The 12,890-nt window shown below is 54.3% G+C and overlaps 1 protein-coding gene across 1 annotated transcript in view; it reads right to left on the bottom strand.

The window, feature by feature from the left end:
• RYR1 (ryanodine receptor 1) overlaps positions 1-12,890 on the bottom strand; it is a 116,001-nt gene that overhangs the window by 102,893 nt on the left and 218 nt on the right. Inside the window, exons 2-11 of the mRNA XM_027079462.1 lie at positions 7,989-8,108; positions 6,740-6,844; positions 5,619-5,693; positions 5,452-5,530; positions 5,003-5,115; positions 4,374-4,467; positions 3,131-3,224; positions 2,904-2,978; positions 2,213-2,369; positions 1,906-2,070 (exon numbers count right to left, since the gene is read on the bottom strand). Of these exons, the coding sequence (XP_026935263.1) occupies positions 1,906-2,070; positions 2,213-2,369; positions 2,904-2,978; positions 3,131-3,224; positions 4,374-4,467; positions 5,003-5,115; positions 5,452-5,530; positions 5,619-5,693; positions 6,740-6,844; positions 7,989-8,108 (1,077 nt within the window). The remainder of the gene's footprint in view (positions 1-1,905; positions 2,071-2,212; positions 2,370-2,903; positions 2,979-3,130; positions 3,225-4,373; positions 4,468-5,002; positions 5,116-5,451; positions 5,531-5,618; positions 5,694-6,739; positions 6,845-7,988; positions 8,109-12,890) is intronic.

Here is a 12,890-nt window from a genome sequence, read left to right as displayed (position 1 = left end):
CCCCTCTCTCTTTTAACCCCCTCTAGGTCTCTCCTCTCACTCTTTGTCTCTGTCCTCTTTGTTTCTGTCTGTCTGTCTTTCTCTCTGTCTCTCTGTCTCTCTCATGCCTATCCCATGCTCTGTCTCTCCCTCTCTGTTGCTATGTCCATCTCTCTCTCTACCTCTGTCTTTCCTTTTTTTTTTTTTTAACATCTTTATTGGAGTATAATTGCTTTACAATGGTGTGTTAGTTTCTGCTTTATAACAAAGTGAATCAGTTATACATAAACATATGTTCCCATATCTCTTCCCTCTTGCGTCTCCCTCCCTCCCACCCTCCCTATCCCACCCCTCTAAGTGGTCACAAACCACTGAGCTGATCTCCCTGTGCTATGCGGCTGCTTCCCACTAGCTATCTATTCTCTGTCTTTCTTTCTCTCTTTCTCTGTCCCTCTTTGATTCTCCCTCTCTCTCCCTCTCTGTCTCTCTCTATCTTGTCTTTCTCCAGGCCAGACCCCTCTCCATTTGTATCTACTACTGACTTAACATCCCCCCACCAGAAAGCTCTAATGGCACTGCAAATTTAACATGTTCCAGACAGAATGCCTGAACACCTTTCTGGGAGGTGAGACCATCATGGCTGCCGGCTTTCCCCTGAGCTGACCTCCCCAGGACCCCATCCAGTCCAGCAGCTGTAAATACCGTCCACCTGCTGACGACTCCCACACTGCCCTCTCTGGCCCAGGCCCATCTCTACATGCTCTGCTGTTGCATCCAACTTCAGCCTCAGTTTTCACAAACAGGTGCCGCCCTAGTCTTCTCACTGATTCACTCAGCAAGTCTATTGAGTGGCTCTGTTCTAGGCATTGGGGCCCATCCTCCTGAGCTGATACTTGGCTGTCCCTGACTCAGTTAACGGCACTTCCCTCCTTCCAGCTGCTCAGGGCAAAAAAGGACAAAAATCATGGTCTCATCCTCAGTCCCTCTCCCTCTCACCCTGATATCCAATCTGTCAGAAAATCCTGTTGGCTCTGCCCTCAGAATCCAACCAGACTCTGCCCCCTTTCCTCACTCCACAGTCCCCACCCTGGTGCTGTCCACTGTCATCCTCCACCTGTACCAGTGCAGACCTGCCCTGGTCTTCCTTCTCCAGCTCTGCCCAGCCCCGTAGTCTGTTCCCATAAGCAGCTCAAGAACCCTGTGAACCTGAATCAGGGCACCACCCCCCGTGCCCTGGCCTGCTCAAGGCTATCTTGCGGCTCCCTCTCACCCAGAGTAAAAGCCAGGACCCTCCCCGGTGGCCCACAAGGCTCTACCTGATCTCTTCCCGTCCCCTCTCTGTCCTCATCTCCCACGACTCACCCCTCGCTCACTCTCCTCCAGCCGAACTAGATCTCCTTTCAGTGATTGCAACAGACCAACCTCATCCCAACTTCAGGGCCTTTGCACCTGGTGTTCCCTCTGTCAAAAGTCGCTTTCCCACTGTTGGGTTGTAAAACTGTGTACTTCATTAGAGAGGGTTTAGTCACAGTGTCTGAGCACAGGAATGGCAGGGAACAGGTCTGTGTAGCTCAGCTATCTGTCCACACACACATCCACAACACCTGGGGTACTCAATAATTGGCTGAATGGTATTCTCCGTCTGTTATTATTCATCTTTTTCTCTCCACCTCTGTCTTTCTTATTTCTGTCTCTCTGTCTCTGTCTTTCTCTATTTGTCTGTCCCCATGTCTGTCTATACTTCTCTCTTTCTCTTCATACATGTATTCTTTCTTTTTTCCTGTCTCTCTCAATCTCAGTTTCTCTCTCAGTCTTTGTCTTTCTCTCAGTCCCAACCTCAAACTCCTAAAGGCTCAAGCATCATCACCCCCAGTGCCCTTCCTGCCCCAGCCTGTACCCCACCCCTTCCCTCTGCCAGGTGCCCACCTTCTTCTTGAGCACGCCGAGCCGCAGGGCCTTGGGGTCCGGGGCAGCATAGGTGAGCCACAGGCCTGAGGCCACGTGCTGCACAAAGCACAGGGACTCCCCATATTTGATTTCAGGGGGGCCCATGCCCTCCACATCCCGCTTGGGGGCCGTATCCAGCTTCTCCTACAGGGGCAGGGGACAGAGGTCAGCCTCCTCTGCTTGTGCATTTAATGGGGGATTCCCCCGTCAAGAGACTGCAGCGTGGTGGGGGGCTGGGGCAGGATTTGGGGCTCCAGCTGAGGGAGGGTATCCTGACCCCACCGACCTTGGAGATTCGGAAGCAGAAGGAAGTGGCCTTGGTGTGGGCCTTGCTGGCGTCAACCACCACTAGGCCCTGGTCCTCAATGAGTGCCAAGTACCGCCCAGTGGTGACATGCCGGATGCGGAGTGGCTGGCCCCAACGCAGGTGGCTCCCACTCCAGCTGCAGAGGGTGAGGACGAGGGAGGGGTCAGAGGCCCTGCCATGTTCTCCCATGGACACCATAGTCCATGGACACCATGGACACCATAGTCTTGGTTGAAACCTCCTCAAGCCCTCAGCCCTGTTCCAGGGTGCCCAAATCTTCCTTGGAGCCCCCAAATCCTTCTTAGGACCCCCAGCCTTCCTTTAAGAGCCCCAATCTTCTCGCAGGCCCTCACCACTTCCTCAGGGCTGCCCAGATGATTTCAGTGTCTCCAGTTTTCCCAGATCTGTCATTTTCTCCCCTCTTTTCCCCACAGTTTCACTCGAGACCCTGATCTCTCCCTCAGGAACCTCCACTACCCCCAAGACCTCTTTTTCCTCCAGGATTCTAGGACCCTGGGGACCTTTATTGCTCTCTTAGGCTCCCCAGATTTTCCCTCAAAACCCTCCAGTCTCTTCCTCAGTTCTTCCTTCAAGACACTCTTCTCCTCCCAGGGCCCCCAGGAACCCCTAGCCCCTCCCCCAGCCTGCCTCCTCTGCCCCTGACCCCTACCTGATTCTCAGTGGCTCCAGTCTCCAGAGGGAGCGGGCGTGGGTGCACACAGATCCCCCCTCATAGTAGACAAGTCTGGGTACATGGAAGAGAGTGAGGTCAAGAGTTCAGGCTCCAGCCCCCCAGAATCTGATCCCTAATCCTAGGGTTCCAGGCCCCCCTAGCCAACCTTTGCCATCCCCCTTCTGGCCCGAAGACGCCAGACCCTCTTGTCCCCAAGCCCAGACCTGCGCTGGTCATCACTGTCAGCAGGGGAAATGGTCAGACATTCATCCATGTGTCCATGAAAGAGGCGGAGGACGTGGCCTCCGGTCACATAGCCTGGACAGGAGCAAAGGAAAGTGGTCATTGGGAAGCTGGAGCCCCAGAAAGGCCTGGGAGCCATAGTGGAGTTTGCAGGCCCTGCTTCTGCCCTGTGGGAAGCTGGGGGCTGGGTTTGGGGGTCTGCAGATGGAGATCTGAGTTTCAAGGTACAAAGTTGTAGTCTGAGATTTGGGCCTGAAGTAGGGGCATGAGATTTGGGGTCTGAGGTTGGGGATCTAATGTTGGGGGTCTGGGTGTGCAGGGCTGAGGCTGGGAGGTTTGTGGGTCTGGGGTTTAAAGGTCTCAGTTTGGATTTTCGAGGTTGGCTTTAGAGAATGTCATTAGAGATTTGGGTCTAATGTTCCCCGATTCTGAGGTTTGAGTTCCAGGGCTTGAGATGGGGGTCTGGGTTTAGAGGTATGACGGTGGAGTCTGAAGTCAGGGTCTGAATTTTGAGTGTTAGTTTGCAGGTCTGAGGCTGGTATCTGAGGTTTGAGGTCTGAAGTTTGGAAGGCTTAGCTCTGGGGTCTGAGTCTGGGGAGATGTGAGCTTTGTCGTAGTTAGAAGTTGGCGGGTCTGAGTTTCGGGGTCTGAGATTAAGGCCTGAGTTTCGAGATTTGTGGCTTGCATCTCAGCTTGGGTCCGGCTTAGGGCTCTGAGGTTTGGGGTGTGAGAATTGGGTTCAAAGTTTTGGGTTCATGCTTTAGGGACTCAGCATGGGGGTCTGCAAACTGGGAGATGATTTTGGAGATTTGAGGTTAGAGTTGGAGGTGTGAAGTCGATTGGCTGAGGTTCGGGGTCTGAATTAGGGCTCTTAGTTTGGGATCTGAGTTTGAATTTGGGGGGCTGAGGTCCCATGTGCTTGTCATCTGAGGCTTGGGGTCTGAGGGATAAGCTACACATTCGATGTTCTAAGCTTTGGGTCTGAGTTTAGGGGTCTGACCTCCAGGACCTGAGTTTGGCATGCGAGCTTTGGGGTCTGAATTAGGAGTCTGATACTGAGTTTTGGGTTTCGAGGTCTGAGCTCTAGGGTTCCAGATTGGTGGTCAGTTGGAGATCTAAGTATGAGGGTCATAATTTGGAGATCTTGGTTTGGGGTCTGAGGGGCAATGTTGAAGGTCTGTTTTGGGGGTCTTAGGTTAGGGGTCAGAGGTCTGGGGTCCTCACCCTCTTCGCAGCCAGAGCAGATGGGGTTCATGTTCCACAGTGTCTGCATGAAGGAGGCGTCAACCTGGAGCTCCCCACTGGCCGTCGACAGGTGCTGTGGGCAACCAGGATGTGGTGGTCAGAGATAATGGGGGGTGAGCAATAGTTCCAGAGTGAGTCAGAAACCAAGGGTGGAAGCCAGGAAACCAGAAGACAGGAGACCAAAAATTACAGGTCACAGATCAAGAAACAGATCGGGCTTCCCTGGTGGCGCAGTGGTTGAGAGTCCGCCTGCCGATGCAGGGGACACGGGTTCGTGCCCCGGTCCGGGAAGATCCCACATGCCGCGGAGCGGCTGGGCTCGTGAGCCATGGCCACTGAGCCTGCGCGTCCGGAGCCTGTGCTCCACAACGGCAGATGCCACAACAGTGAGAGGCCCACGTGCCACAAAAAAAAAAAAAAGAAAAGAAAACCGAGATCAAGTCAGGAAATGGGGCGTCAGAAACCAGAAATTGGATGGAAACTGGAAATTGGGAGTCAGGACGTTGGGGCCAGAGACCAGGCAAACCAATGTAGAGGAGATGGGGTGGATCCCGTGTGCCCCCAGCCCCGGGAGCAGTAGGAGCTGTGGTGAGGGAGGTGCTACTCACCAGGTAGCGCTCAGAGGAGACGCTGACGAGGATGAGGTCATCCCCAACTCGGACCTTCTCTCCTTCCGACCTCTGCTTGGAGGCCGGGTGTGTCGTCCACCAACAGGCCTCTCCTATGGGTGGGGGCGGGGTGAGGGCTGCCCAGAACGCTCTTCCCCAAGGCATTCCCAGCCACAGAGCCTCCCAAGCCCTCTGTCCCAAGCTCTCCACTTACGGCCCCCAACTCTGCCTCACAGTCCCCCGTTCCTGTCCTCAGTCTCTCTGCCTGCTTGCCTGAGTCTCTCTGTCCAGAATGTATTCATCCACACCCCCAGACTCTCAGCCCCAAAGCCCCCCATCTTTGCCCCTGGAACATCCCCATGCCCGCTCCCGGGGTTCTGCAGACCTTCTGCATCCCAACTCCCTGCCTGCGGCGTCCCCATCGTAGCCCCTCCCTCCAGCCCCTGCACCTGTTGCATCCTCCTGCAGTCCCACGTCGAAGGCCAGCTTGTCAGTCATGGAGCGGGAGGTGGTGAGGCAGCTCAGGTACTAGGGTTGTAGAGGGGAGTCAGCCACCCGGCGGGCGTTGCACTCCCTGGCCCCCGCCGCCGCCCCGGCCCCTCCCGGACGCACTTACCATGCCGCTGTGCGAGTGCCGGAGCAGGATGGCATGGCCATACAGGAGTGTCCTGTGTCCCCCACCCTGGGACGACTGCAGGGGGCAGGGGAGGACACAGAGTGAGAATAGACCCCCCTGAAACATCTGGCCTATCTCAGGTGGGAATACACTTCCCAGAAGACACCATGCTCGGGCCTGGATGCAAAGAAGCCTCAGCTCAGACCCACAACAGAGTCTCTGCCTCAGGTTCCCTGCTTCCAGCGGAAGCAAGGTCTGTGTCTCTGAGAAGCCTGTGGGTGGGGTGTTTTTTATTCCCCAAAGCCCACTCTGTCCTTCAACCTGTTAACCAGGCCCCAGAGTCACTCAGGGGGCTGAACCCCTCTTCCAGAGGTTCAGATACCTGGGGTCACTCAGGGAAGCCCCCGTATCTCGTGTTCCACAGACTTTAGCTCCCTCTACTCTCACCTGTCATAACACAGCTGTGCACCGGTACTGTCCTACCAGCTGTTAAACATTGGAGCATCACCCGCAGGGACCTGCCCTGTGCTGCCACACACCCCCGGGCCCAGGAAGACTCTGCGCCTCTTGGGAGTGGGTGGGTACACCCAGCACTCGATGGCATCATGCCCCCCATCCCAGCTCTCACATGCCCATGCTCTGAGGGGGCCATGTGATGGGGCCACGTGATCACATGGTGGACCCACCATGTGGGTCCAGAGGGGACTCACACTTGGGATGGAGGGAGGTGATGAGGGGAGAGGTCCCATGCGGAGAAGAGCTAGGAGGGTCGGAGGAAAGGATGGAAAAGAGGAGAAAGGAGCAGGTGGGAGAACAGGGGGCTCAAAAGCCCCCACCCCCTTCCTTCCTTCCTGCCTGGCCTGTTCTGGGTTCCACAGACCCTGACAACCGGGGTGGGGAAGAACCCCCAGCCCCTGTGTGCAGGGTGTGGACCCAAGAGGCCCACCTGGGGTCAGGAGAGGTGGCAAGGACAGATGACACCCAAGGCCAGACCTACCCACTTATCCAAATTGAGGGCCTGTGGGGGGCAGGGCAGAGAGAGGAAGAAGAACAGACGGTAAATGACCCCCAGGTCCTCCCACCCGTCCCTGCCACCCGTCCCACCTGGGTGGGAGCCTCACCTCCACGCCGGCCTCCACGGTGTTGGCCAGCATCTCCTGCAGGGCTCGGACGGACAGGGACTGCTCCAGGACGAAGCAACAGATGGCCAGGTCGGGGGGCACATTCTGGGGGGTGGGGAGATGTGAACGGGGGACCTGAAGGCTCCAGAGTGCTGGTGCACGCCCTGCCCCTAGTCTAAATACCTACACCCCTTAGAGACCCAGACCCGACCCAGCCCTCCAAGAAGCCCTGCCCTCTGCCTCCCGCTTCAAACACCCTGAATTCGCACCAACATCCCAGAAGACACCTCTGCTCTGCCTCCTCCCTCACACCCCTGTACCCCACCCGAACCTCACAGAAGTTTCCACAGCACACCTAATCCCATAGGAAGCCTCAGCCCCTGTCAGACGCATTCCACCCATCCGACTCCGGGAGCCCCCTCCTTGCCCTCCCCCGGGAGCCCCCTCCTTGCCCTCCCGGCAGAAAACGCAAATCTCTCCAACCCCAAAGGAAGCCCCAGCTCCCGCTGTAACGAGCAGACAGTCCCAGCTCCTGCCCTCTCCCTCAGACACCTGTGAACACTGCTTCAAAGTCCCAGGAGCAAGGCCCCACCTCACACCTCCCGCCTCAGGCTCCCACCCAGGCACCTCAAGCACTTAGACACCCTCCCCCTTGGACCCAAGACTCTCTGCCCACCTCAGGCCCCTGGCCTCCTCCCCCGTCAAACTCCAGGTCTCCTCCCTCTCCCAGCCCCCGCCCCATCCCCCCAGGTCACCTCCTCCCTCAGAGCCTGAGTTCACCTCAGCCTCAGACCCCAGGATCCCCCCACCTCTCAGCCTCCAACCCCCTCCCCAGTCAGCCCCCTGCGGGCACCCCCTGACCCTCCAGGCTGTTCTGCTTTGGATTGAAGACCCTCTGCCCCCTCAGACACCTGCCCCCTAAGACCCCCTGCCCCTCCCTCCTCAGACCTCCACCCACCTCAGACCTCTGTCCCTTTCCCCCGTAAGCCCCCTCCCATTTTCTCTCCTATCAGCACCCCCTTCAGATCCCCTCTTCTTTGAACTCAAGACCTTCTATCTCCTTAGACCCCCTCCTTCTTCCCCCAGGACCCCAGCTCCCCTCCTCAGACCTCCAGCCCCCTTTCCCTCTTAGCCCCCCTCCCTATTCCCCTTCCTGTCAGCATCCCCTCTCCAGACTCCCAGACCCCTCTTCTTTGGGCCCCAGGCTCTCTGCCCCTCAGGCCCCCTCTTCCTTCCGTCCTGCACAGACCTGGGCATTGCTGGTGGGCTCCAGGAAGCAGAGGCGGTTGCCGAAGCCCTCGGCGGCCAGGCAGAGCTTGAGCTGCTCCTTGAGCACCATGGCGCTGCACTGCAGGACCATCTCGTCGTCCTGGGGACGGGCAGAGGGTCAGGGTGGGCGCCCGCATCCCACCTGCATCCCGCAGACACTGTACCATGGGCCACCCACCTGGCCCTCTCTCCTCGTGAAAAAGATGTGACTAATAATAGCCACCCTCGCCATTTGTCAAGTAGGGGCCCGTGTTGAGCACTGTACATACTTCTAACATCCCCATGAGATCCAAGCCAGTGGCATCCCCACGTTAAAATGGGGAAACTGAGGCTCCATGAGGGGACATGGCTTGTCCAAGGCCACACGGCTGATAAGAGAAGCAGCTGGGATCTGAACCCCAGTCCAACTGACTCCAGAGGACTCCCAGGTGGGGGTCCACAAGGTGAGTCACTGGAGGGTGGAAGAGTGCCTCTTCCACCTCAAGTTAAATGGCTTTTAAGTTCAGCCTTATCTAATTATTCTTTTGTGTGTTATTTTAATAGTAGCTCTCATTTAAGGAGTGCTGTCTAATGACTCCTGAATGCAGTGCCAGCGTCTGGACTGGATCCTGGATGGAGGGGAAATGCCATAAAAGATGGTATAGAGACAAGTGGTGAAAGGTGAAACAGACTGTGAATTAGATGATGGTATCATAGCCGTACGAAATCTCCCGATTTTGAGAACTGTGCTGTGGTTTTCTGAGACACATCCCTTGTTTTTTTAGGAAACAGACACTGAAGGATTTAGGGGTTAAGGGTATCATGTCCACAGCTAACTCTCAAACAGCTTAGGAAAAAAATAGGGAGAGAGAGGGAGGGAGAGATGGAGGGAATGATAAAGCAGACATGCTACATCCTAACCTTTGGGGGAAATGACTGAAGGCCACATGGGAGTTCTCTGAGGTAACCTTGCAACTTTTCTCTAAGTTTGAAATAATCTCGAGGGTATTAATTAAAATTTTAAGTAAAATAAACACCCTTCTGAGGTAAGTCCTAGTATGTGAACCTGTGGAAACAGAGGCCTAGAGAGGTGAAGTGATTTGCCTGAGGTCACACAGCCGGCGCAGCTTGTGGGATCTTAGTTTCCCTTGCAGGGTCTTAGTTTCCCGACCAGGGATCGAGCCCACACCCCCTGCAGTGGAAGTGTGGAGTCTTAAACACTGGACCACCAGGGAAGTCCCAATATGCCACTTTTAGAACGTTAGACCACCTCTTGATATGTTAGTAGAATAGCCCATGTTACATTCATAACTAATATAGATGTATGTGGGGGTTTGCTCCACACTTTTACTGATAGAGGTTTCAATCAAAATTGATGGGGAAAAAAAACAGATGGAGACCGCAGTGATTAACCACAGTTAAGACAGTGATTATTCCATTTTACAGCAAAGGAAACAGGTTCAAGGAGGCTAGGTGTTGTGCCTGAAGTCACACAGACTCCAGCCCTTCCAGCAAATCCTGGGCTTCACCCCACACAGGCAGCCCTCATTCTTTCTGTCAGCCTGGGAGGAGGGAGAGAGAGGCCCCAGGACTGCTCTGTCCTATTACCCCCATCCCCGACATCTTGGCATATGCCGTGTATTCACAGGGATCATACAGCTTGCATTTATTAAGTACATACTCTCTGCTACACCTCATGCTCAGGGCTTTACATTCATCTAATAGACACTGATTAAGCATCTGCTATGTGCCAGGCACTGATCTAGGCACTGGATATAGAGCAGCGAATAAAGCAGACTAATTCCCTGTCCTTGTGGAGCTGACATCCTTGTGGGGGGAAATGCAATGAACAGGTGAATCAATTTATAATGTTAATTTCAGTGATAAGTGTTATGGAAAAAATAACCCAGGGTGATGTAAGAGTTTGGGGTAGAGATGACATCAGTGAGGGGGGTGAAGTGACAGCCTCTCCAAGGAGGTGACATTTGAGCTGAGCCTTGTCTGAATAACAAGAAGGAATCAGGCCCGATCATCTCTGGAGGAAGAAAGTTCCCGGAAGAGGAGTCTGCCTGTGCAAAGGCCTGGGGCCGTGGGTGTTCAGAAAAAGCAAGGGAGACAGCCTGGCGCTGCTGCCATCAGGATCAAGGGAGAAAGTGGGAGGAGACGAGCCCAGAGAGATATTTGCATGGACCCATTGAATCCTTATGGTACATATTTTTGTCCCCATTTTCCAGATTGGGAAACTGAGGCTCAGAGAGAAAACTAAAAATCACTTGCCCAAAGTTAGGAAGCAGGCAAATGGCAAAACCAAGATATAAACCAGGGACAGGGAGCCTAATCCCTACACCAATGATTCTCTAACTTTCTCCTGCATCAGAATGAAGGGGGGTAGCCTGGTTAAAAATGCAACTTCCTTGCTGCCCCAGTCTCCCCCTCAACACCAAGAGCCTGATTCAGTAGATCTGGGGTCAGCAGGGAATCTGGACCATTAACCAGCCCCCAGGAGGTTTTGACATGGGCCATGCTTTGAGGAACCCCAGCCTGGGCAGGGCTGGATGTTGCCACCCATCAAAAGGAAATGAAATGAACTTGGGGACCATGCCCATCATGCTTAAAAAGTGAAATAAAAGTAGAGCAAGAACAGAAAATAGCAGCATGCCCCCTGTGTTCTAAGGGCTACCTGCATTTCATGAAACTTGTTTCAGTTAAAAATAGTTGTGTGTGGGGCTTCCCTGGTGGCGCAGTGGTTGAGAGTCCACCTGCCGATGCAGGGGACACGGGTTCGTGCCCCGGTCCGGGAAGATCCCACATGCCGTGGAGCGGCTGGGCCCGTGAGCCATGGCCGCTGAGCCTGCGCGTCTGGAGCCTGTTGCTCTGCAACGGGAGAGGCCACAACAGTGAGAGGCCCGTGTACCGCAAAAAAAAAAAAAAAATTGTGTGAATGCACCTAATTTGAGCATAATAGCATGAATTGGAGGCAACCCAAGTGTCCATCAGCAGGTGAACTGATAAACAAATTGTAGCGTATTCACACAATGGAATACTACTTAGCAACAAAAAGAAATGAATTCTTGATACACACTACATGGATTCATGTCAAAAATGTTACAGTGTGCAAAAGAAGCAGGACAAATGAGCATATATTTTATATGAAACACTAGTTAGTGACTTATGGGATCTATGGTGACATAAAGCAGAAGGGCAGGGTGATTCCTGCAAAGAGCCAAAGGGAACTTTCTGGGAAATGTTCTATTGATTATGATAGTGGTTACATGGGTGTGTACAGCTTGTCAACTGTAACGCCTAAAAGGGGTACAATTTATTGCATGTCAATTATAGCTCTATTAGTAAAGTTGACTTTTTATAACGTATGTGAATATATGCATGTACTGGGTTGCAATATAAAATATATTTCTTACCAGTGGGATGAGATCCAAAAAGTTTGAGAAAACCACCACATAACCTCAGTAAAGTTCAGGAAAATGGACCCAGTCTGGGGCCAAGAGATGTCAAGGCCAGGCCTCTAGAATCCAACACTGGCTAGCCAGGCAAGTCTGAGCCCAGTTTTCCTCTTATGAAAGCAGGAGGGCTGGCCCCCAGGGGCATCCAGAGATAACACTTCCTGGCCTTAACCTTGGTCAGTGACTCCCACTCGGGCCTCGGTTTCCCTCAAAACTCCCAGGGAGATAAAGATAGGGCCCTACCTCAGAAGATAGGGCAGCAAGGATATAATTAGATGCCTCAGGAGGCTGAGGCCCTGGGCATGGGGTCTGACGTAGAGTGGCTGCTCAGGGGCTCAAGGCCATGGCCACGGTCTTATTAGGGCTTGGGAGGAGGGGAGAGCCCAACCCATGGTGTCTGCTAAGGGACTGGAGCCAGTGCAAGAGTCTAGGGTGAAGCTAGGCCTCCTCCCATGGCCGAATGTCCAGCTGTCCCTATCCTTCACTACCAGCCCCAGCTGTCCATTCCTCCCTCCCAGGAAACCAGAGCCGGCTCACCAGGGTCCTATTCTGGGGCCGGAATGCTGTGTCAGCATTTCCCAGGGCCTGGAGGGGGTGGGGAGGGGCTAGTGCAGGATCAGTGGACCTGGCCCAGAAGACAGAATATCCCCTCCCATATTCACAGCCCCACACCCAGTAGAACCACTGGGAGGGAAAAGTGGGAAGGACTTCGAGATGGGCAGCCCCTCCCCCCATCCTCTCCCTGTCCCCTGCCCAGGCCCCAGAAAAGTGGACTATTCTGGGAGGGACACCTGTTGTTCCAATTCCCATCCCTGCCCCCCCGCCTGCCGAGGGTCAGAGATGCAGAGAGAGACAGAGTTGAAGACACAGTGAGAAACACAGAGGGCCTGAAGCCGAAGAACAAAGCCAGAGACAGAGACAGGGAGACAGAGATGGAAAGAGACAGAGACACAGACAACCCAAAGAGACAGATAGAGACAGATAGAGATAGATAGTAGCCATATCTGACCCTCCTCTCCAAAATCAAGTGGGGAAAGAAAGAAGACCCAGAAACAGGGGGACCCTCAGGAGACCCTCAAGGGCTGGGAGTTCAAAGGAGTTGTATCCTTCAGCCCACCACAGCCCTCTTCCCAAGAATTTAAATAGGTCAGAGTCTGGAGCAAAAAGAGAATTAGGGCTAAGTGGGGGGTGGGGGAGGGGACAGCTAAATTAAGCTCAGGAATTAGAACCACCTTCCCCAAGTGCCTGCTTCCAGAGTGGTGGGAGGGGGTGCTCTCTCAGCGGCCCCCTTCTCTGGGACAAATCGCTAGTGTCAGAAGAGAGGGTGGAGGAGGGAGGATCCTCCTCCCCATTCTGTAGTCCCAGATTCTGCTAATTCTCTGACGAGAAAGATGGGGGAGACTAAGAGAGACAGAAACGGAGAAAGACGGAGTGACAGTCAC

Source organism: Aethalodelphis obliquidens, unplaced genomic scaffold, assembly GCF_003676395.1.
Source record: "Aethalodelphis obliquidens isolate GAN/ISIS:26980383/991018 unplaced genomic scaffold, ASM367639v1 scaffold43, whole genome shotgun sequence".
Lineage (NCBI taxonomy): Eukaryota > Metazoa > Chordata > Mammalia > Artiodactyla > Delphinidae > Aethalodelphis > Aethalodelphis obliquidens.
The sequence above is the reverse complement of the archived record's forward strand: the minus strand, read 5'-3'. Positions and strand labels throughout refer to the sequence as shown.